Source organism: Pholcus phalangioides, unplaced genomic scaffold, assembly GCF_987345545.1.
Source record: "Pholcus phalangioides strain wild (caught in Gottingen) unplaced genomic scaffold, Ppha-v1.0 ptg000015l_1, whole genome shotgun sequence".
In the NCBI taxonomy this organism is placed as follows: domain Eukaryota; kingdom Metazoa; phylum Arthropoda; class Arachnida; order Araneae; family Pholcidae; genus Pholcus; species Pholcus phalangioides.
The window spans coordinates 48168658-48194358 of NW_028301608.1; the positions used below are offsets into that span (position 1 = coordinate 48168658).

General features: G+C 38.1%; 1 protein-coding gene across 3 annotated transcripts in view; it reads left to right on the forward strand.

Moving 5' to 3' along the window:
• The window catches only part of LOC149076121 (uncharacterized), a 489131-nt gene that overhangs the window by 343842 nt on the left and 119588 nt on the right, over window positions 1-25701 (forward strand). For all 3 annotated transcript variants that reach the window (XM_089243651.1, XM_089243650.1, XM_089243653.1), the window contains one exon: window positions 8041-8118. In XM_089243651.1, coding sequence (XP_089099777.1) covers window positions 8041-8118 — 78 coding nt within the window. The remainder of the gene's footprint in view (window positions 1-8040; window positions 8119-25701) is intronic.

Here is a 25701-nt window from a genome sequence, read left to right on the forward strand (position 1 = left end):
AAATGTATTCAAGAAAAGGTTGACACCTGTTTCTCGTTGAACATTTCAATCTCCTTATAAATCCAATGCTGCAATTACAGGGTCGGATCAGGAGAATTTTGTTCGTGGAAAGAGTTTATAAATTGATTATGAGGAGTTGTTTAGAAACTCCGTATATTTCCTGATGCGTTAACCATCCCCCCCCCTCTTTTGCGGACACCGACGGGACAAAAAAATCCGTCCGCAACAGGGGGGGGGGGGCTATTCGTTAATCAGGGAATTCAGATGAATACTTTTATTAGGGAAGGAAAGAGCCAATGTGGATGATTGAGAGGGGCACAGAAAGCTAACGAAATTCAAACTTTGTGAAATAATTCCTCTAAGTACATTAAGGTGGGAAAAACTGCTCATAGAATCTCTGGGCATCTTGACGCATGAACCCATTCAAGCGTGGCTCAGGGAGCCTACATGGTGAGATGTGCTGATTTGATTTTCGAGAGCAAGTACGTAAATATGTAAACTGTTACTTTCAGCAAAGTATAGGGCACAGAGTTCAATTTTTTTTCGAGGGTGATGACTCCACATCCTACAGTGGAGCCCTTAGGCTGGGATTTTTGATGAGCTCCCAGACAAGACATTTTACAGGTTTCTCTCCAGTGAATTTATAGTGTGAAAAAAAAAATGATAAGAATTGTCCCTGGGTCCTAGGCTTCAGCACTACCCTTTGTGGAGCCAACCATATCAAGGGCTCATGACGCGAAGACGGTGCTGCATGCAACCTCCCCCAAGAGAAAAGCTCACCGAACCCTTACCCAGTGGTCAGAAGATCGACCATATTCATAAAGTTTTTGTTCATCATGAATTTACTCAAAGAATAATTTCGATAAATAGAGGGAGGGTTTAACTCCGGCAGGGGGGGGGGGTCAGGAAAAGTTAATGGGCCTCGAGAAGAAAATATTGTCCAAGGGGAGCCATGGGCAAAACAGGTTAAAAAAAAAAGACTGCTATAATTAAAGATGGAGCGATCGCTATATAATGCTCTACTCAATAGAATGCTTCAACAATACTACCACGATAAGTAAAGTCAGATCACACTCATGATACCGTTTTTCTTTAGATCATCAACTCGCATGTCAAGAATTTTTAAATCATGTCGTCGTTACAAATGAAAAAAAAAAAAACATATGCCAATTGAAATCATATGCGTATAAGTTTTCGGGCCCCTTTTTTCAATGGTAGCGTCTTTACGAAGTCGATATTTCCGATTGCTGGCTTGAATCAGTGTCCAACGAAGAAAGAAAAATGGAAGGGAGGCAGAAGCACAGCGGGGAAAGATATGGGACCCGCTCGCGAAGAAAAGTAGTATTCGATTAAGAAATCGCATTAGCCTGTCATGCTCAATATGTCGATGATTAGGACCCGGAAAGAAAAGGGGTAGTGGTTCGGTTCCCGGTGCAAAAAAAAAAAAAGAAGAGTTAAATGAAATATCTCCGACACTGGCCATCTCCTCATTTCTCTTCCTCCTCTGCTCTTCTCGGCAATTGCAGGGGCAGTACAAACTCTAGCGAGGAACCTATATTCCTCTTTGAGTAATTAAGATCTCCAGTCGAAGAAGATAGTGGCCGTTTTTCTTCTTTTTTTTTTCCTTGTCCTTATTCTTCCTTCACATATAAATTATTTTTTTTTTTTCTGCTTCGAATCGCCCCCTGATGTGGCCAATTTCTAGGGCCGCCTTCCCCATTTCCCTACCCATTTAGCCTGAGCAGATGATAGCAAAAATCTGTGTGGAGCAGTGTGATTCTCGGGATGTGCTCGCGTAGGTAGGTGGAAGCTAGAGGTACCAGGGAATATATATATATGAGGATACACAAGGTTTGGGGTGTGGGGGAAGAGATCCGTTATTATTAAGGGTGGAGATATCAGGACCTCGATGGTCATTAGTTAAAGGGGGGGGGGAGGGAATATCATAGGTGATTCTTTTGCAGAATTGTGGGTAGAGTCGGGGGTAGAGGGATGTATGTTTCTGGCCTGTCAGGAACAGTTTTTGTGTCCCCTTTCTTCTCTGTGTCCGTCTTACAGATACACACACACATATCGCTTGGACAGTGGCCAGTCTCTGCTGGACGATAACGCTCGACGGTGTTGGTGGTGGTGGCCAGGCTTCCAGCGATGCCTCATTATGTTATCGACTGGGCTTTTAGTTGCTGCGACGATCGGCACACACACATACAATTACAGTTCTTTTTGAGTGTCCAGTATTATATGCGATAAATGAAAAAAAAATGTGTAAAGAGAGGACGGTGAATGTTATTTCCTACACTTATCACGCTTAGGAATTTGGAATGTAGCTTACATATGGGCACGTGATTTCTCTCACTCACACACACGTTAGAAGAGAGTGAACATTATTTGATTACACCTCGATATTTGTGTTAAATTTTTTTTTTGTTCAGTCTTCGAAATATAGGGTGGAAAAGGACCAGGATTATGTGAGCTCCGATTAGTGTGGTCTGGACATACATAGGATAAGATAGACCGTGTTAGGCTTTAGCGTCATTTAAATCAATAAAGCCTTAAATGATGGAAATTAAGTTTAGATAAAGCTGTTTTTAATTGCTGCAAGTGCAATAAAAAGATCGAACGAATGTAATATACAATTTTATGAAGTATTATAATGTAAATTGCAGCTTACAATACTTCGAAGATTACTTCGCATAAAATTGAAGAAATATATATATTTTTCAATGGTCTTTGCCTTCCGAGCACAAATTTTTCATGCAGCACAATGGTGCTCGCAAGCAACAGGTACAAGATCTTTAAAACTTATTTTTCTTATCGATCCTTTTCTCAGAAAAAATAAATTCCGGTAAGCCAACCCACAAGATCCCATATTGTATCTAGGTCCACTCCATCGCTTGCCTTAAGGGGCGATATCGCTTGTTTTGGGTAACACTGGTTTAGTCTCTACGTTTACAAGTCACGGGAGGAGGAAAAACTTCATTTCAGAAAATCCGTTATAAAATATTTTTGAATGTGGTTGCCGTTATGAATCACTTAAATGCACTTAGCATGCTCAAGCACCTATGTCCATATATGTGTATATGAAATATATATATCAAGCTCATTTTCCGTCGGTCTGTGTGTGCGTTCGCAATACAGGGAAATGAGAAATGATCAGAGAAAGTTATAGAAAAATGAAAATATTTGGCTCGAAAGGCAGAGGAAATGGGCAAATATTTGATAAAGATCAAGGAAAAATTCTAGGAAGTGGAGTTGTGTGTGGACTGAAATTTAATTTTTTTTTTTTTTTCATGTGAGTTGGTCAGGAAAATGATTAAGCAGATTTTGCTGGGAAACCTGCAATATAAATCTGCAATCTTTGATCGATCTCCACTGAATTTTGTACATATTCCAAACCAGACATGGTGGTCATAATCAGCTACTTCAAAACTTTCTAGCTCCGACAAAGTTTTGAAGTAGCTGATAAGAGCTTTTCGACTATTTCGCACAGCTATCTAGCTCCGACATAGCTGTGCGAAATAGTCGAAAAGCTCTTCGGCGAATATGGTTTCTCGGCGTCAGGCCATGACTTCCGGAAGTTTTACTTTCATTCGCATTAACTCCCAAACAATGCATTTTTTTTGTTAATTTTTATTTCTTCACAATAGTTTGTCACTTCGTTTATGCTCTCAGTATATGGAAACCCTCCCCCCGGCAGCGCCTTGTATCATTACTAAGTAATAAATAATATAATAAATAGCTATGAATAGTAAAAGAATTTGTATTTTTTAGAAATATCTCTAGTCTCAATTTTTCAGTGTGAGAGCTTTGAGAAGAATTTGTAGCATTTATTAAGTTCTTCGGTTATATTGGTTAGACATCCTCCACTAATAACGTGCAATAAATTCTTTCTCTTCAAGGACGATGAACTTTCCATCCGGAAACTAAAGTTTAAAAAAAAAAACGAAAGAATGAGCTTTTAAGAAAAGGTTCTTTTTTTTTCAATTCTTTCTTTTTTAATACTTTCCAGTTGTTTAGAAGTATTTTGTTGAGACATTTATTATTTTTTCTTTTTCCTTATTTCGCCCAGTGACTAGGTTTTAAAAGGTTGGACAGTGGCGACACACTCTTAAGAAATCCTTGTCGGAAATGTTATTGCGTCGTAAAAGCCCCAACCGTGACAAAAGTGTAAGAAGGGATGGGACGAGGAGTGGTTGGAAGTTAAAGCATCCTTTTTTTTTTTCTCTCTCCTCTCTTTCTCTGCCTGCCTGTGCAGTCTCCCCGTATTTCTTATAGAGCAAGCAATTCATATTATTTTTATTTCGGCTTCCAGAAGAATGTATTCCCCTGACCTACCCTTCTTCAACTAACGTTTCCTATTCCGATCGGACACACGTGTCCTTAATAGTTCATAAGACAAAATTATTTTGTCGCCCGACAGATGGGCTCGAGTCCGTTCAGGGAATTCTATCCTTGAAGTGCGTACGGGGTGTTAAAGAAAACATCAGACGGAATAAAGAAAGGATTGAATTCATAGTGTCCGGGTGAGTGAAATGTCAAACTCGGAACCTCTTGTTCGGGTCATGGTAGAAGTTTTTTACATGTTTATTGGTGAGGATTTTGGCACACTAGTCGTTATATTAGCCCATCGGTATAGAGATAAGAAAAAACCCACTATTGGAAAAAAATTTTCTCGCCATTCAAATTTTTACGAACAAGCTAGAGTCCTCTTTGAATGGTCTTTTCCAGATTTTCGCCAACTTCCACCAGTAAAATGATAATTAATGGGATCTCGCCTTACGGGACCTCATGGCTAAAATTAGCTTCATTAATTTATCACCAATGTATTTTATTACAGAGTTTCCCCCCCCCCCCATTAAATTTTATATTCGATCATACATTCTAGGACGAAAAATGCTTGCTTAAGTGTGTTTTATCATCCCTTTGAGTTTGTCCCATAAATTATAAATTCTAAGTCACCCTGTGTATATATACACACACACAATCACACAACACATTCTTGCATGTAACCAATGTTTTTAGAAATTCCGAAGAGGAATGTTTAAGAGGTGCGTATACCGTAAAGTAGTAGTAAAAAGTGATAAAACTATTAGACAAATTTTTGCTCGCTATTCATGTATTTTAATCATTTTCTAATGGTGCATTTTCCAAGTCTCCCACCAGTTGAAACCTAAAAAATGGCCCAGGCCGTAACCAGAGGAGGAAAGAAATAAAGATTCTAACAATTGCCAGATCATGATGCTCCTGATTAATTGACCGCCGTAGAATTCCTTTCAATCGATTTCTTCTAAATTTTACAAATTTTTTTATCTTTGTTCTCCAAAAACAAGCCTTTTCACTGATGATCCCCATCTTCTTTTTTTTTTTGTCCCAAATACAAGCTCATCTTTCTTCAACAACGATATCATATTTATGTGGCAAGTTCTATTCTTTTCTCCCGTGCTTGCATGCTGTTTTTTATGGCTGCCTTCAAGTGTATAATAAGATCTTATAAATTAGTGTGTTGTTAAAGATCGTTTTTCTCCGCCCGTTTAGCTATAGATAAAGTAAATGTGGAAGGGAACAAAAATAAATATGAAAGTATATACATATATATATATATGAAGACCAACGGTCGTAATGTCACGGATGAAAGTATCGTAAGCACGAATAGCGTTCAATTAACAAATAGTAGTCGGATGATAATACTCTTATATCTGTCTTGTCGTATGTCATCGTTTCTACAATAAAGATGTTGTCGTCGTAGTGTACATACGTATTCAGTAGTGTATTTAAGTGGTTCGTCTTTGTTTCTTTTAGCCTGAGTGGTTATACAGAAGTGCGGGGGGGGGGGCAGACGAAGGAAATGAATAAAAGTAGGTATTCGTCCGTGCCTGAGTTCAATTCCACTTGCAGCCCATGTGCATTATCCCTCTGTGTGAAGCTAGAGAAGGAATTGAGTGTGTGTAGAGTGAGATGGATATATCCGTTCTTGTTTACATTCTGTGATCGTGAAAAATGAAGCTGACTAGCACCCAGGAAAACAGGAAAAGAGCAGCACATGTGATCTCGGCTGTTGACGTTTGAGGCAGCGTGACTAGCTGGACAACGCACGTCATATATACAGAATATGTGTGTTTTTTTTTCTTTTCCCCTCTTCAAAGCATTCGGTCATCTGTACGCGGGTTGTCCTTAGAACTGGTTGCGTGCGGGTGGCATGAAAAGAACATTTGGAAGTAACTTCCATTTGTCGTTGAGCATCCATTTATTACTGTAGGTAAAAGACAAAAAATAAAACATGAGAAGTGGACGAGTTTGAGTGCTGCCCCGTATACTACTGTCTCTTCTTTGGGATTGCAATCGGCCAACACTATGTTTACTCTATCCCTGAAGCTTATTATGCCCTATCATAGATCATTGTGTTCGATTAGCGAGTCTGCCGGGAATGTAGTGACCCATAACCCGTGTGTATGTGTTGACTATGTCCCGTTTTTATTTTCCCCCTTATGTCTTTCGAGATTGGTTACCCGGTATATCGTGCGTCACGGATAATAGTTTCCCCTATATCGTTTGTAGACTACGTGTTATAATAGCTGTTTTACTTTAGGTCTCCGTTTCATAAAGGTCACTTCTGATGATTAAAAGCTTTCGATGCTGCAGAGTTTTTTTGTTTTTCCCCCCTTGTCCACAAGGCAGTTTCGGTCACTTGCGAGAAATTTTGCTCTTGATAACCTTGGTTGTAGTTGTCCACCCAGTATATTACTTACATATACTGGGTGGACATAAAATAACTTTGCCGATGTATGACCCCGTAGCGAAAGCAGAAATCAACGAATTTGGATGAAATTCGAAATGTACCGTATTTTAATGATATTAACGAGCCCCCTGATTTTTTTTAACCTAAAATTTGGAAAGATATATCTGTAATGCTATCCATATTTAAGAAACCCTCTCCTATTTTAGGGCCACCATTTTTTGCACAAAGTGGCTCCTTATATATAATAAGACATGGTAGGTGTTCCAGAGTATGCGCTCGAGAATGTGAAAAGAAAAAAAACCAAACCCTCAGTTCTTGCGGTTACGGCCACTAGAAAAAAATTTCGAAGTGTTCAAAGACAACAGGCACTTTTATGCATTGCAAAATGATCAGCGTATCAAATAAACGTAAATGGCGTAGGCACTGTACCTGTAGCGCCATAAATGTGGCTGCAGGGCACAAAGAAAGATGATCTCGCGAAGGGTTGCTCGGTAAGGGACTCGCGCAGATTTGAAGAAATTCGTCCACCGAGCGTCTAATGCACCAAACCCTTGATGAGACTTTTGTGTACTGCGTTCGCATTTATTTTGATCTACCGTTCCAACACCATTTACGTTTTTTTTTTTCACACAATGCATAAAAGTGGAAAGTGGATGTCAGCATTTGAATTTTTCGAAATTTTGTTGCTGTAACCGTAACCGCGCGAGAGCTAGGGTTTCGTTTCTCACATCTCATTCTTGAGCGCATACTCTTAAACACCAATATTTCGAATTTTGTTTGCATTCGTTGCTTTTTGCGGCCGCTAGGTGCTCGTATATCGGCAGAGTTATTTCATGACTTCCCTGTATGACCACCTCCGTGAATTTCATACTAAAAACTACTTAGTCTTTCAACTTACATGTTCCATTGTTTGTCATTGTACCTTTCGGGGAAGATCCAATTCATGAATATAAATCTGAACCACAATTTGAGTAGGTTAAAAATTTGATAAAATATGATCCTCCGTGGTTTTTTAAATCGCGCCGAGAAGCCATGAAAATAACTTATGAAAATCCTATCCTTAGTACTGTGATTTGAGGTAGACATGGATGCATCACTACGCACTAAGTTATAGCATGTAACTGCCACCGATATTTTTCATTCATTTATTTTTTTAAATATGTGTACGTCTTATATTTCATATTTTCCTTAGATTCATGCAGGGTTGCCTGCTTTCTTCCCGATAGTACGTGCGTGAACGGAATCTTAATTTCTTTGTGTGCACATAAATATATATGCATAATATTTTTCCAAATTTGTTATAGGTGACCGTGGCGATCGGTCCCAGAAAGAGTCGGGAACAGACGGAGAACTGGATGACGAAGCCAGACTCTGTATCGTAGGTAAGTCGGGCTAAATAATGATTCATATAAAGTATATTAGTGATCTGGATTTCATACCACTGAGGAGCCAAGGATAATGATCTTCAAATCTGGTAGTGTCCCGGGAGTCAACCCGTGCCGTTTCATCCTCTCTCATTTAATTATTTCTGTCACATCACGGCCATTTTCTGCACAAGAGGGCAAATTAGAACGGAATCCACAATTTATTGCCGATTTTAAATGGCAGCGTTCGGCATTCACCTTTTTTTTTATTCACTGAGAGGTTAGTGCGCTAATTCCCCGGTGTGGGACTCCCTGCGGTAGCAATTGTTTTCTGTGGTCACCGTTTCTTACCAAGACAAATCAGGTACGGAACACCACTAAACATCCTTGGTACTTGAGGCGAGTATCTTATCGATCGCTACTGCGCCTCCATCCTCTCTCCTCGAAATTATGTCGTTTCATTTTAAGGCGATAAATATTAGTTTTGTTTCATCCGCTCTCCCGCCACCTTCTTATATTGGCGTCTTAACCATGGGGTACTGTAGTGGCCTTCAATGTTTTTCGAGTCGAGCACCGGGGGATGCCCATCATTGGAAGAGGAGCACCAATGCTGTAACCCTAACATATAATTAATTTATGAACAGCATAAGCAAATTCTTGAATGAAACGACACCATATGAAATCCGGCACACCAAGCGTTTTCGATATTTTGAAGCGCACCAAGCTCGCGAGTTGTTATCAGCAGGAAATTTCGGACTAGATTCAATAAATATCAAAACTTGAATAGTTCTGAATTTGGCTTCACGGCACAGACTAGAAAAGGGAGGATGAAAGGAGCAGATTAAAACGGGACACTTCTTATCAAACTGAGGATGAAACGGCGCTATTTCGACGGGAGGATGAATCGGGGAAGGATGAAATGGTCCTCAGCTGTCAAATCTTCACCAGAATGACCAGTAGCAGAGGTCTGTCCAGCCAAAATTTTGGTCTATTTTCCGGACCCTTCACAAAATTCCAGATCTAAAAAATAAACCCTTCACAAAATTCTGGAGCTAAAAAACGGATCCTTCACAAAATAAAAATTAATGAAACCATAAATTTGGCATTTAATTTTTTTTATGTGATAAATTAACTAGATTATTTCGCTTTCCAGAAAAAAATCTTATTTTTCACAAAATCAATGACTCTTTTCACAAAAATAAGGAAAATTTTCACAAAATGGGACCCTACAAAAAATTCTGGACAACCCCTGACTAGTCCCGGTCGAGATGGTCATGTCTGGAAACGTCACCTGAAATCAGTCCCCCTTCCCCGCACTCGGACGTTTCGCGTATTCCGGCGCCGTGACTTTTCATGTGCAACGTATAGCTTTTCAAAAATCCTGAACTTCAGACACCAATTCCTATCGCAGATGGTCATGATCAGTCAGTCTCTGAGCCAGTGACATTTATATTAAAAGCAGGCCGTTCATCCAGCTGCTACAAATGAATGAATGGATGGATGGAGGAAAGAGAGATAGATCTATATAACGGGAGGAAAGAAAATCGTAAGATTATATTCGAGATGGAGGGTAGATTATATGAGAAAGAAGGGAAAAAAACAGCCATTATGTTAGAGATGGCAGTGTTTTTCCACTAAACAGGCCCATAAATATTCGCACTGTAGACCCCGTTGTTAGGTATAGTCGCCCCCCCCCAAACTCCCTCTAGGGTTTTTTTCCGTCCGTTCCTTGTCTGCCAGAGAGTTCCTTGTCCCTACCCAGTATAACCGAGGGACTGTATCCGACTTACGTAATCTTTTGCGGACTTTATCCTGCGTCCTGCTCGAAGTACTCAAGTTTTTCTCACTACTCGTAATATGTGGTCCTTCCCCCCGGGTAAAAAAAAATGTCTGAGGGGATGTGTTTGTGTCCATTTCGCGTATCGAGATTTATAGCGTTCATGTCGGCGGATATGAAAGCTATATTTCTCACATGCGAGAGTCGAGAGGTGAGGAAGGAACGTACAACAGTGGTGTACGCTTACCCATATGGTTTGGCGCTGCTATTGTAACCTACTTTTTTTTTAGCACCCATAACAGATTTAAGATCTTTCATCCCGCACCCTTACTTAGAGCTAGCCTTTTACAGTATGTATCTCAGTTTATTTCTACCTTTTTTTTTTAATTCCGTTGTATGGATGGTCGGCCCATTTCTTGGTAGCCGGGTCCAATTTCCAAGGGCCCTTTCCTGGTTGTTAAGTCCACTTGTGCGCCAGCTGGACAGTCCGGCGGAAACGCTTTACCTAGTCAATTCTTCTTTTTCCCCACTCCATATACTTACGCAATATAACATCTTTTACTCTTTTCGAATGCAGTATATATTGGGAATATACATTTCGCCTGTGTTTATCATGCGTCATATGCAATTTAGAATTTATTTTAAAGCCCTATGTACAAATAATCTAAACGTGGTGGTGGGTTCGAAGGGGAAAGGACATAGAAAAAAAGTTAGAATATGAAAATTTTCGTGACATCTCACTCACCTTAAGTTTAAAAAGAGAAGTATTAAAAAGTGAAATATTTTATCAAGTTTTTCAAAAACGCATTGTCATTTAATTAACGACAAATATTTTGAAGCTTTTGTTTGAAATTTTTTTATATTATGTGAAGATGGACGAGATTCGATCGCAACGTTAGTGAAGATAATTGAGGACTTTGTGATTTTACCCTTCATAATTGGGATGCAAAAAAAAAAAACTGTTAAGGATAAGGTGTCAAATGAGTTCTCTACCATACTTCTCTCGACAATAAAATTATTTGGCTTCCTGCTATTTACTGGAAGACTTTTTGTTCAAAAAAACAAAAACCTTCCATATTTATTCGAAATCAACAATACAAAATTGAAGTTATTGCATTTATGATGTCATTTCAGAAGTTTCAAGTAGCTTGTTCCCAACTTCATCGAAGCAAAAAAAAATAATCACTGTAATAGTACGAGTTTTGTGATTTTTAAAAAGGTCTCTTTTTTCCCACTTTATGACCCTCAGGGGACTACTTTTCCTCCTAAAGTCATTCTTCCGCTTTTCCGAAGCTTAGTTCGTCCTAGATTATAAAATAAAAATTTAAGGGAAACATTGTATGAAACAATGTTTCCCTTAAATTTTTATTTTATCTGCAGCAAAATGTTTTTTCAGTGTGTATTTATAGACAATTTTGCATTTTTTTTCAAGGACGACAGCTTGTTCTGGAGAGAACATTTTGTAGTTGAGGATGCTATAGAAGCTCTAATGCAAAAAAAAAAAAAAACATTGGGGGGGGGGGGAGTCTTAAGTATTGCATTTCATATTCATGGATTACTGAGGAATCGACCTCGTAATGTTTTATCAGCCACCTCGTTGGGCATTTTGCCTGTTGTGACGTTGTATTTGTATGCCGTATTATTTTGTTTTGGAGACCATACTTACAGAGGGATATGACCTTTTTTTGGGGGGGGGGGGAGAGAGAGAGAAGAGGTACGAGTGCTCTTGTTGGCACACAAGGCTTGAGCGATTTGATTTCTTGAATATGTTTACATTGGAGGAACGCAGGTGTGGGAAGAGAGGATATAATCGAAATGTTTAAAATTTTCGATTGGATGGACCATGAGTTATTAATATACCGTCAATCAGCAGCTTCGACAAAGGGACACCATTATCGTTTAGTAAGGGACAATTCCAGATTGTGGTGTCGCAGAGAGTTTTTCTTCTAACGGGCCAGCTAAAAGAATTACGATAAACATTGTGAGATAAATCGAGAATGTTATCCATACTTATAATAAGACAACCATAATTTTTTTTATGGGCAGTGTATTTGTTATACAGTATTAATTATTAGTTTTATCTTTTGTGATATACATTTTTATATTAGGTTGTTGTATTTTGGTTTTATCCGAAATCCATATTTTTTATTGGCATATTTTTTCAATCACCTCGTTGGTCAATTCCCCTGCTGTGGCCTTAGTGTTTGTATCTGTCATTATAATAACTTCCATCTTCTATAACAGTTTTTTAAATCTTTTTTCGCCCATCCCCTTCTTCTTCGGATTATATTTTTGTTCTGCTGTGCCACCCTCATCCAGAACCAAGACTCTTTCTATTTATTGAATTGATTTTTAATTACTTAAAATGTTTTATTTCAGCAATGACAAGCTCAGATATCCTGTAAAGCTGATTTCTTAACAGAACACATTTCACTATTCTCCTTCGCTTTGCACTTGCTGAAAATCGGAAGAAAGCTTACTTCATTAACCCACCATTGAATCACTATTTCATGATTGATTTATATCAGTCGATCATAAATTTTATACTTGTTTACTGTCGAGGTGCGTAATGGCACCTGCCCATGTATGTAATATATCTTTCTCAATCTCAACAAATGGTTAGGTTCCCCGGAGGCACCCGAGTCCCCAGGGACAATGTGCTTATATCACCGAGTGTGACAGAGCCTGGGTGTCTCTCGGTCCCTATCACTACCACTTCATTAACTATTTCAGACCCAGGTGTCACAAATGTGTGGATTTCTTTTTCTCACTGTATAATTTTTTTGGCCTGAGAGAGTTAAGCCATGACTTAAAGAATCGTGTTGAGTATTGTATTTAAGTTAGAAATATGATGAATAATAACTGGGGGCTTTCATCAGAGGGCAGCACTAAAATTTGAATTTTCAGGAGGTTTTTAAAATGGCTTCCAGGAGAAAGTGCCTCTGGGAAAAGTGTAATTTATTGCATGAAATTTAGCAATAAAATTCTGAAAAAATATATTGTATGTAAAGATTAATGTACCCTGCCTGCATCATCTTGGCTGAAAAAAAAAAATTTGAACGGAATGAATTATTTTCTAACACAAGAAATTGAGAATTTCAAAAAATAAAGATTTGCTGACATTCATTTTTTTTAAATATATATATAATATCAAAAATGCAAAAGCATTTAGAAAATTTTAAACGTCTTTGGATAAACTTAGATTGTTTTTTGCTTATATTGCTTTTATTACGAATATCGGTCTTTCCCCCCCCCCCCAACCATCCTTTCATAGGACACTGTGGGAATGATTCTTTTTACTGTACAGTAAAATTTTTATATACATATATAAAAAACCATATATTTTGAGCTGATTAACTTGAACTGTATTTTTTGTTTATACAGTACCAAATTTTCTCGCTTGAGAAGAATGAAACAACTTGAAAGCATATCAGTATACACATTACAAGAAGTCTATGGCTTCTTGTTATACCACACAAAATTTCTTTGTTCTTTTCTGTTCTGATATTTTTCAGCGTCTGTTATTTCCTTCCAATCATGGTTTTTTTTTATCCTTTTTTTTCTCCCCATACAAATCTCGAGACGTTTTTCTCTCCGTCTCTCTCTCTCTCCTTGCCGTTTCATTACTGGGCGTTTTCAGTTGTCACTCTACTTCTGGGTGTAAGGTTCTATCTAACCCTTGTAATGAAGACGCAATCGTTTCGGACACTAGGGCCGCCTTAATTTTCTTCTCTTATTTTTTTTATTATTATTTCCACCTTCCAAGTGGACAGCAGATCCGTTGTTCTCTCTCGGGAGGAAATATGGCTAAGGCCCGGGTGATTCTGCGAGAGTGGTTGGGTGGCATAGATATTCAATAACCTGCAATTTCTAACTCGCAACACTTCTTTGGTCTCTTTCTCTACAGTACTGTACTCTCCATCCTTCCAGTAATAAGGCACGGACAACCCCCCCCCCCCCTCCACCAACTCTCCACCTCATCGTGATGGAGATGTTTCTTCATAGTAGGGCATGCGCTCTTCTGATGCTCTATTCTTAAAAGATGAAGAAGTAGGGATAAGAAAGAAATAAGAAGATGGTAGAAAAAAATAGAAATGGTAGTTTTTGGTGGATGAAGAAGAGAGAGAGAGAGAGAGATGTGAGTCAGGAGGAAAAAAAATACAAAAATAAATAAAATAGCTGTACTAGGTAACGAGGAATTTCTGTCGAAAATGGTCGACTGCCGGCCAATGAGTGGCCATTTTCCGTTGATGGATGGTGGCAGGGCGGCTCTCGATAACAAATTCTTTTATTTTTCTTTCTTCTCATGCTTCTTATTATATTTCCTTCCCCCCCCCCTCTTTTTTAAGAAATATTCTCACCGATGTTTCTAACACTTTTTTTTTCGCCGCCGAGTGTGGGTCACACAGCGATAGTTTTCGGAAATGATGTCTTGAATCTAAAGGTTCACTTGTGTTTGTGTTCGGTGTCCGGCTGATCTATTGAAAATATATTTAAACACGTAGAATACTTTTTGCTTTCAAGATAGAGTCTTTAACAGCTTGGCTGCTAACCTGTATCCTAAAATGCCGAATATGGAAGTCCTTACTACGAAGTTCGAATATCAACAAGGATTCTTTCTTTTATTTATATTGTCTCAGTATATCATATATGATACACTGTTTTTGGAATAGTTTGCCTAGCAGTATTGATGTAGGCATTTTTTTTGTGCTTGGAAGTAGTGAATTTCTAGATTTTTTCCGAGAGAGAGAGCCATGGATTAACGATGACTATAACAAGAAAGCTGCCTCTGTCAAAAGTTCTAAAAACCACTGATCTTTGGTGACAGATACAAAACTGGGACAATATAGAAATTTTTCATTACGTAGGTCAGCGGTAAATTTTCAAGAGGACTGTTTTGTCTTAACCATCAGGAAAGTTTCATTATTGTTGCAACATGTTGGGGATTTGTTTATATTTATCCATTTAAGCAACCATACCCAAACTTTTGGCATTTTAATCGCTCTTAGGAAGCAGATGAGAACATTAAATATTTCGTGGCATTCCTTCTCGATGTGTTAAGGCACCCGAAAATGCTGTAAGATCAGTCAGATGGATGATAGTATGGAACCCCTAAGGGACCACGGCGTGTTAGCTGGGAGTCACTGAGTTGAGGGTTCGAGCAGACATTGTGTGGAATCGATAATTTAACTAAAACTATTATCTTTATCTACGTATAACTTACGTCGCACCATGGTAAACTGCATGCCCACGAGTGTTAATTAGATTGGGACCAGTAGTTTAAAACTGATTCTGGATGTCTCTCACTGGATTCAAACGCATACGTTTTGAACCAGAGATTATTGCTCTGAGAGACCACACACACACTTAGTTTTCAGGTACCTTTTACGCTATTCAACTCAACAGAACAACAAACCCAGATAGGAAAAAACGTGATTGAAAGTGAATTTTAAATCTTAATATATGGTTTTTTTTCTTTTCTTTCTGCCACTGAGTGTCATCTGCACGTTTACGTTGTCGAAAAGAAAAAAAGACATTTGTGAGGGTGCTACAGCTCAATATCTGCCCATTTGTTAGCCGCCATAAACTTCTTGATATAGCCAAGAAACAAAAGAACGTAAAGGTGAACCGGCCAAAAAAAAAAAAAAAAAAAGATCTCCACGTTTCCCTGCATCATGCAACCTTACCCTGTCAAGGTTAATAAGACCAGATGGATGACCAGGATTTCTCTGACGCTCTCTGTATCTCCCTCTCCCGTTTTCCTTTCCCGCATGCAGACCCCCAGGTCGACCGATAACCATCATGGCGAAGTGCGACCTCCAAGGAAACAGGAGAAAAAAAAAGTTGGGAAGAAGGTGTCCACCACCACGTAAGAACGATGAAAGGCCTAGTTTGGATCGATGAATTGGAATCAGAGATTTATATATATATTTCTCTCTCTCCCTCCTTCCTCCAGCCATACCCCTAAAGTCTGTAATTTTTTTTTTTCCTGCAATCGAACATTAAATCCATCAGAAAATCTCGACGTTGTTGCCAGTGGGTGACAGCAATGGTGACATATGATCTTAGTATTGGTTAGGTATTAAGGGTCTGTCTATTTCTCTCTAGATCTCGCAGAGAGAGAGAGAGAGAGAAAGAATTGTGGGATAAAAAAAAAATTCTGCCGTGAGTGAAGCAGGAGAAAGTTTTTGAAGAGAATCGGTGGACGTCATGTGTGGGCTTCCAGTGGCGTAAGGGGGAGGGTGGTAGCGTCCTCAGCAGAGAGCTGGATGGTGTCCAATCTTATCATCATATGTCACTCTGCTGCGATTCTTCCTGTCGTCCGGAATGCAAGTCCTTACTTATGCCCGCGAAGCGCCGATTTACCAGGTATATCTCTGACATGTCACTTTTCTGGACTCCTGGATTCTACGCCGCGTAGAGAAATTTTTTCTTTTTTTCTTTCCTCTGGAACCAAACTTGCGATAAAAGAGAAAAGAATATATATATATAAAAAAACAAGAAAAAGACAGAAGGATTGTCTCTGGAACATCCGGAATAACGTAGCCTCTTTGGTTCCCTACTCCACCTTACTGTGTGTCGCCACTGCTCTCGGGCATCCTCTCTCTCTCTCTCGCTGTCTCAATGGCTTTCCAATAATGATGATGATACTTTTCCATATGTACCTCATCTCATTTTATTTCTCTATCTTCTTCTTTCCTCCCGCTATTCTTTCTGCCATTCTTCTTTTATTTTCTTTCCTATCATTCTGAGCTTTCTGCTGGATTGCTGTAATATATACTCGTGGCTTTATATGTCGTTTATGTGTATGTATATATGTACATATGCTTCCGGGTGCTGATCTGATGCGTTTGAATGCCGATTCGTCGGCCCTCGACTGTCGTGATCGTCCATTATTTTTCTTCTCAAATCGGAAAAGCATTGCAGGAAATACGTGTTTCTTGTGAAGGAACCCGATGATACAAAAGGAATTGGATTTTTGCAAGTTAAGTTAAATCTCTATATCGATGTCACAAGATATAGTATTTTTCAACTTTTTTTATATTTCGAGTTTGAGGAAAAATATATAATAAAATTGCTGTTGAAATAGAATGTCTATGAGAAAGGTTCACTTTAAAGTCGTTCAGGAATTTGGACTTTTTCTTAGTATCTTACGATCTTTATTAGATTTAAATACAGTAAAACCTCGGTAAGTCGGCTCCCTAATAAGTTGTCACTTCGGTTAAATCGTCATTTTTCTTCGGTCCCGTCTATCTTTCATAGATAACAATGTTATTTAACCGTCGCGTCGTTTACTCGTTGCTAACTTCAGTTAACTCTTGATCCTGGAAAACATTGAGAGAGAGAGGAAAAGATGATTTCTATGATTCTCTTTAAAGACAGAGTATAAACAGCATTGCCTCATGTTCAAAAGTTATCGTAAAAGCCTTATGTACTTTAACGGAAAGTGGTGAAAATTACACCGAGGAAGTTCATTTGCCGACTGGAAAAACAAAAGTTCGTAAAAACTTTAGGGACTGTTCGAACTGGATGTAATTTCTGCATGAGGGCCCTCACTAATTTAGGGCTTCAAATCTAAGCAAAATATAATTATTGAGAAACGAGGCATTTTTTCCTTAGTTGAGGCCTTCTAGTGTCTACTTTGCCTTGCCTAGGACCCATAGATTAATAATAGTACATATCTTTAGTCTATGCTAGGACTCCATCAATTCGAAATTGGGCCCCGTGTTCGAGTTTGCCTTGTATTTGTATCATGAATTACTAATAACTGTACCAGTATATTTTACAATGATAAATAAAATACTAAATGCTCAAAAAAGTAAAATTGTTTTTCTTCTTTTAAAATCTATAAATATTGTTAATATTGTAATTTAAATTCATATTTTAACAAATTTTACATTTTGTTTAAAATTATACGATTTACATAATAAACTGCACTTGTCTCACTCTGCTTAAGCCGTCATAATTTCTCGATAACGTGAGTGACGACTTAACGAGGTTTTACTGCAGATGGAAACGCTACATTCGATATACTATCACAAAATAAATACACTAAATTTTATTTCAAATTTAATATAAAGACTTCTTGAATGTGCTGATGGGGGAAAAGGAGAAGGGGGTTCTCCATTTTTTTCAACTTTTTTTCCATTTTAAATGTGTTACTTTATGGCGCCTATCGAAGGACAGGAAAAAAAATAAAATAATAACGTGAGATCTGCGTCGGGTGAATGAGAAGGAACGACGGCGGTGTCACTGGATTTGATTATGTGGCACTTTTACATTCGTTCGCCAGACCCCGAGGATGACGTCTCTTTATTTCCCATGGGCCCTGTCCATCCTGTGCTCTTTCTTTGTATTTCTTCATATTTTTTCACCCCCTATATTGCTATTGCTTTTCTCTTGTATTGTCCTTCCCCGTATTTTTTTTTTTTTTTTTTTTAGTTTTTATGGTTTTTTTTATTATTGTTATCTTTAATTTTATTTATTTTATATTTCATCTACTTGTCTTTCTCGTTTGAATTCGATGTAAATTTATCGGCAAAAAAGTGGATCGCAGTTTGCTCGATACCGTATAATGTTTTAAGGCGCTTATACATTAGCGCGCGGATCATGGAGTGTAAGCATTCGCAATTGATTGCTCAGTAATTTGTACGGTGTTGTGAACGATTCTTGAGTTGTTTGAACGGAACCCGCTTGGACCATCACCTCCTAGATGTCTTTAGGACATTACCTCCGTAATGCCTGGACCCACCCAACGAACACACAGGAAAAAAAGGAATACAAAGGAGGTTTGTGTATCCACAAACGGATTAGAATCGCTGCAGGGGGGGGGGGGGGGGTCATACGTTACAAGATCGGTACGCTAATGTACACGTACCTTTATTCAAACTCAAAGAAAAAGAGAGATCAACTTTTATACTTTTTACTAAATTATAGGAGCAAAAAAAAAACTCATCAAGTTAGAGTCCACATTATACCCAACTTTTCTTCGATATTTGAAATGTAGTCCGGTTAATGAGTTACAAGCAGTTTCCGGGTTATTAGGCCATGGTCGTTTTCTTCCTTACGTAGACCAGGGTCTAATCAACACCACCTATAGAACAAAGTCTCCTCATGTAGCTTGTGACGTCAATGAAGAAGGCCATTTCTCCTATTGGCATTGGATATACTGCAAAAAAAAGTTAAAGATATCGCATGCGTCGGCCTGCTATATGCAATGGCATGAACGCCCGAACTTTGCCACTGGACTTATCCCGTTGCCGAGATCTCTTCCAGCCCAGGTTCGTGGCAGAGTCTGGAACACTTTTATATGCAATGGCAATAGGTGCAATGGCCTTCTTCCGTGACGTCACGAGCTTCTTGCGGAGGCCTTGTCCTATAGGTGGTGTTGGTCTAATAGCCCGGAAACCGCTTGTAACCATCGAGCGCCGGCCATGAAAGCCTCAGACAATATCTTCTAGTTACATAATTTCCAATCCAAGTAGTCGCTGAAACTACAGCTTCTGTATCCAGAACTTGTTAAAACTTTGTATCTCATATGTAAATGTGAAATTTATGAAATTTAATAATTTTGTTATTTCCTGGTTCGCAGTGACCAGAAAAGTCGGGAAAAATTTAGAATGTTGACAAAAGTCAGAGAAATTTGCAGATATTTGATACAAGTCAGTGGAAAATTCTGTGAAGAGAAAAAAAGCTGAGAGTCGAAAAACATTTCGGAAGTTAAGATTTTGAACCACCGGATTTGTAAGTAAATTGCAGGATTTCGGTAAGAAAAGTTACAGGTTTTTTACCTTCTAAAGGTTGGCAGGTGTTTAATAGCTATGTTAGATAATAGAATACCGAAGAAGGGAAAGTGAAATGTCTGTAATTATTAAGAGAGACAAAGGTAATTATCCGAACCTGAAATATTTTAAATGTTTACAAAATCGTTAAAATCTTGAAATATTTATTCCCGTTTCTATCGAATAAGAGCGTGTGTTGTTCTCTATAGAGAAATCGAAGGGGGGAAAAATAGAAGAGTATACAGAGAAATCGCATCTATATTTTATATTCGGTAGCCAGTGAAAATATGAACCAGAGGTTAAACAAATAATTTATGGCATTTTTTCCCCTCGTACCGTACGGTCACTGGTTGGGGTTTCTTGCCTTAGATTGACCCTTACCCCCACCTGCACCTCATTTCTATATCGACGAAGTCCACTCTTGCTGTTGGACCGAATTTATCATAGAGGGTTTCCACGAAATAGATTTCCAAACAGTCTAGTGTACCTTTATATAAATGGGGAATACATTTCTCAGGAGTGGAATCTGGAAAAACCGGACCGGGAGAAAAAGATGAGGCAATGGGATATTTTCATACTAGTGTTTTTCTTTCTTTTTTTTCTTAGTGCTGACGTTACCGTATTTCGAATTCTGACGTTTCACCTATTTTTCTTGAAAAATAATATTCCATTTTGAGAGAGCTACTTTACTTCTCCTCCTACCCCCATTCTATACCGTCCTCTTATTATGGGTGAGTTGAAATATTTTAAACTATTGAAATGTAGTTCTCAGTGAGATTTACAACTTCTTGGTTCAAGGGAAATATTCCGAGCGTTTTTTCCCCTGGAATATGGTGATGGAAGAGGCCTCGGCCGTGCCCCACCGAAATAAGACAAATGGTGCCGAACATTACTAAAAATGTTCTCAGCGAGTGGAAAACTTCAGGAGAAAAGATATTGAAAAATTTCTCTCTTTTTTTTTTTTTTTTTTATCATTCTCAAAAAATAAATCGGTTATATTTCTTTTACGCAAGAATAAAAGATAAAGATAAAAGAATATATTGGAGAAAGAGGAAACTCCCTATGGAATTTCTTGAAACAGTTTATTATTACATCTATATTGCTGCATATAAGATGTAGTCATTTGCGCTTGCTTGCTTATAAACGTTATTATGAAATAATCAGGATTCCAAAATCTCGGTTCACATCTAATAATTTCGTGATGATAATCCTTAAGTAGCTGTAACCCAGAGGAATCTTCAACCAGTAGCCCACTGGCCAAATGTGGCCGTCCGAGCGTTTTGCTGTGGCCTGCCAACCATTTTTAAAAAATATTTACATAGAAAAACTGTTAAATTCCAAAAAAAAAGAATCGTTAAAGAAAGAGAGAAAGAACTCTGGGCCACCGACATCTGTACTGCTGTATTTAGAGCTGTGAGATACTTTCCGGATTCAATAAATAATGCTACATTTGATAGGGGAAGGTGGGGCACAGTGGACCGCTTCTGAAGTTTCTATTTTTTTCTCCGAAATTTTTGAGCCAATCTATCTTAAAAAAAAAAATCATGAATTTCTCTCTATTATTTATATTTACCTGTGGATTTTCTCAAAGCATTAATCTCAATGGTATTTGTATGAAAAAATATTTTGTAAACCAAAAAAATGTGTTCCACTGTGCCCCGACATGGGATACATAGACATATATCCCATGTCGGATATATGGTGAAAATATCCCATAATATTTTGAACACAAATACAGGTTAAAAGTGTAAATTGAACTAGAAATTGTGTTGAAATGCTTTGTTAAATGAAGTTAATTTTTATTTGAATCATTGACGGAAACTACAAAATGAGATGTAAATTGTGAAAGTTGAAGATTAGCAAGAGAACATTGAAATGCGTATGAGAAAAAGTCATTCTAAAATTATGACTTCCATTTGCATTTTTGTTCCTTAGTTCCAAGAGGGTTAAAATAACCCTGGTTTATGTATGGGTACATAGAACAAATAATATTTTTGAATGTGCATTTCCAATAAATTATTTAAATTACTATTCATAGTTTTTAACCCATCACATGAGAACGCAATGATCGAACTATTTTTAAAAACTTGAAAAAATGTTGCATTTTACTGGTTTTTATTATAAATTAGCAAATTTTGAGATGATGTTTAAACTTTTAATTTAGTAATTTCTTTTGACAGTAAACTATATTCTAAGAGTGATTTTAAAATTTCCAAATAACAGTCTTTCGGAATTTTAAATTTTATTATTGTATTGTGAACCTATTCTTGAAATAGCATTCATTTTACAACAAATTTTTTTTAAAAATTTGCGTTTTGTATCTGTTTGCCAGGTTTTAATAATTGAAATCAAAGAATTTTTACAAATAAATTGATATACTGCTTTTAAGGGTAGTAGCGTACGGTCCACTGTGCTCAGTTTTTGAGTGGTCTACTCTACCCCACGTAGACTATCAGTAAGAAACATTTTCGATTTTTTTTTTTTTTCTATTAATTAATAGATGTATTTCATATAGGTTCACAAGTAAATGAGTATCATACGCTTCAACGTTAAGTACTTTTTCTTGCATTCTTCCTGTCTTTGTTGCCAATAAACCTCATAGGTTACATTCGAGCAAATGCATCCGATAATCTTAGTGGTTGAATTTTTCAAATTTATAAAAGAACTTTTAGAAAACTTTTGTAGTGTAAACCCGGCCTAACGTAAATAAAAATATCAAGCTTAAAAAATGAAAAATAAATTAACTTTTAAGGGGTCGTCCACTGTGCCCCTATGTCCACTGTACCCCATCTCCCCCTACATTAAAAAGGCCGTCGTATTAAATTTGGAGGACCCTGAGCCAAAACAGTTTTTGAAGCCTATGATTTCATATAAGCTACACGTGTCGAGAGGTTGAATTCGGCATCCAAAAGGTATACATAACTACAGAATTTTAAGAAATGGTAGATGCCAATACAAAAAGGTCACAACAAACAAAATGCCCAACGAGGTGGCTCAAAAAAAGATGCCCATAAAAAATATGGATGTCAATACATATCTAAACTATATGAAAAATACAGCAACCCAAAAAACACTTTAATGAAAGAAGTAATTTGAGTTATAATTAATTTATGTGAAATTCATTAATTCACAGATTATCGGAAATTATGTCAGTGAGGTCTGCTAGCATAGAAAGGGGGGTTCCTAAGTTGCAAACAAGTCGAAGTATGCACTATTTTGGGCAAATTTTGTCGATAAAAGAAAGTTCCTGCTGCCTATGGAATTTTGCTGACGCTTAAACTTTCTTCTAATTTGTCAAGTCCTGAATTTAGGATTTTATTAATCCTTTAAGCAGCATTGACGAAACATATCGCCTCTTTAAAAGACTCGTATTTTAGCAAAGCCCAGGTACTTCGTGAAGTTGGTTTCTCAATGGAACGCTTTTTCCCCCTCACTCCAGTTTTCTCGAAGTATGCGCCGTGGCTCCTAGGTTGTTTCCTCGTGTCAGAGGCGTCGCGATACTTATGTGTGCATCTTCGGTGTTTTTTTTTTTTTTTTTCAGACCGTTCTGGGTAGCCGTGGAGAGACGTTGACTGAGGAAAGAGCCGCGGGTGACAAAATTTGAGAACCGCTGCTATCCCCGTTAGTTAGGGGCCCCATAAAAAACTGCTTTTGCCTAACCCACCCCAGTATCAAAGTCATGTACTTTTGAGTAATATTTTTTCCGCTACCGTACGCAAAGAGAACCAGCCTGAAAACGACGGATTACTGCACTGGCCGGGCTATAGAGAGTGTGTCTAATGTGGTGTTTCTCAAACAGTGAGTCGCCAATTTTTATCAGGTGTATCGCGATGAGCTGGTGACATTGACGTATGCCTGTTCGATGCTTCGAAGAGGCTATTGTTAGACTGTTTCGAGGAGCCTTGGATGAACGTTGATAAGGGAACCGCGGTTGCCAAAAGTTCCAGAACTACTATAGGCTTGACCGTAGCGTCAAATGACTTCGAATTGTCTCATTTAATGATTTAAAGAAACTCGGAAACACATGAGCACATCCCAGATGGTATAACAGTGTCTTAGATTTATGATAGAAATTACTTTTGTAATTTTTTTTAATACATGTCATGGCTATTTCCTCTTTTCCACTCGAAGTTTATGTCATCGTTTTCCTCGAAAAATTTTAAAATGGGGAAGAAAAAAAATGGTCGAGAACACGTGACGCACGGAAACGCTCAAAAGACGGAACGTTGTCCATCAATAGAAAAACTAAAGGTGCTTTAAAAACATGTTTGAAAAATTTTTTCTCAACATACATACAGTATTCTCTTCTAAGTTTTGTGCTTTCTAGTTTGAATCAATACACTTTTATACTCGTATAAAATATATATACTATAAATTATTTTTTTTTTCGGTTATCGTTGGAACGAGACGGCACTGGATCCATTAAACATTCACACTTCCTCGCAGTTGATGCGGGGTCCATAATTTATAGCGGTCAAGTGAATTCTGTATTTTTTTCACTTTCTCTCTCTCTCTCTCTCTCTCTCTTTCAACCCCCCCCCCCCTCTTGCCCGAAGTTTCTAAAATGGCTTTGGCTATTCATCTCTGACAAGCTGGTAGAGGATACTCATGGTTGCTTGACCAGTGCCTCTCGCCGTTCGCCTTAACACTTGACCAGGTTGAATACTTTTAAATTTTCCTCTCGCCCTTTTTTTTCTTCTGCTATGGACGAAGTTATTTTCCAGGCTGGCCTTGCGTATATAGGCAGCCCATTTACAAGCAGCTTTCAATCTTCTACCTACCTCCCCACAGCCGCAAATATCCAAGGGTCCTACTCAATTATAAAACTTTTCCTTACCTTATTTTTAAGAAAAGGAGTGTGGGTAAGGGGAAGTCCTTTATTTTTGACTGGTACTCCATCACTCGGAGTTAAACTTCCACTACAACTGCTCAGTCGTGCTTGCCCTGCCACTGTCCATCAATTCTAGGTCCTGCATGCTGTGGTAGGAGTTCATAGCCCATGCCCATAAAAATTTCTCCTGTTCCACTTGCCCTTTCCCTTGAATTTCGTTTTCTGGATATCGAGTTTTTCATATGCTTCTTTATTCGGTGAAGGTGTTCGAGTACTACACCACGTTATAGATTCTACTGAGAAGGTAGGGGGGTTTCTCCGTGAAAAAAAAAAGTTTTGTCGAGTTTACGGTGCACACGTAAACGATGTCAGAAAATCTTTCTATTATGTTCATATTATACAAAGTAAGGAACATATCAAAAATTATTTCACTATACGTATACATCAGAAATATTCTATTATATGTTTTTCTCCCGTAAGTACGCATGTTTTTGGCCTTTTTAAAAAATTTCATGAATGAACATAGTATGAATTTACTTTCTTTCGTTTCTTCCAGGGCAGCAACTGGAAACGAAAATTTACCCTATCGACCGGGACCGGTATCCATGTTGGTGCGCCCCCCCCCCCCGTAATTTTGAACAAAAAAGATATTTTATTGTTTTCACATGATTTTCACCTATTCCTAAGAGATATACTTGTGATCTGCCCAGGGAATTTGGTGGTGTTAGTAGATATCCATGCTCGAACCGGGATTCGAAGCCAGACCTGTACAGTCAGAAGTTAGCTCACTAACCACTCGACTGTCAGGCGGCGAACAAAAAGGGGGCTGAAAAACTCACCGCCCCCCCCCGTTCCGGATCAAGCACCTTGAACACCGGTCTTTCCTCCCCCCTCCTCCCCGCTCTGAGTTGCAGCTCTGATTCCATTGCTATTGAAAAATATTACTTTATTATTTTCTATACTTTTTATTTATGAAATTAAGTTTTCCTCTGCGCATTTGTCATAAAATATTGTAATGAATTTCGTAAACGTATTTTTGCAATGCAATACAGTCGGTCCCCCCATATAACGAACGCTAATTTAACGTGTGTGTGTGTTTGTTTGTTTGTTGTGTGTGTGTGTTTTTTTTTTTTTTAGTCCTTGTGCGCATATTTGTGTTAGTCTTAACCCCGATATGACAATGATGTCCTTGATTCATCAAATAACAAGCC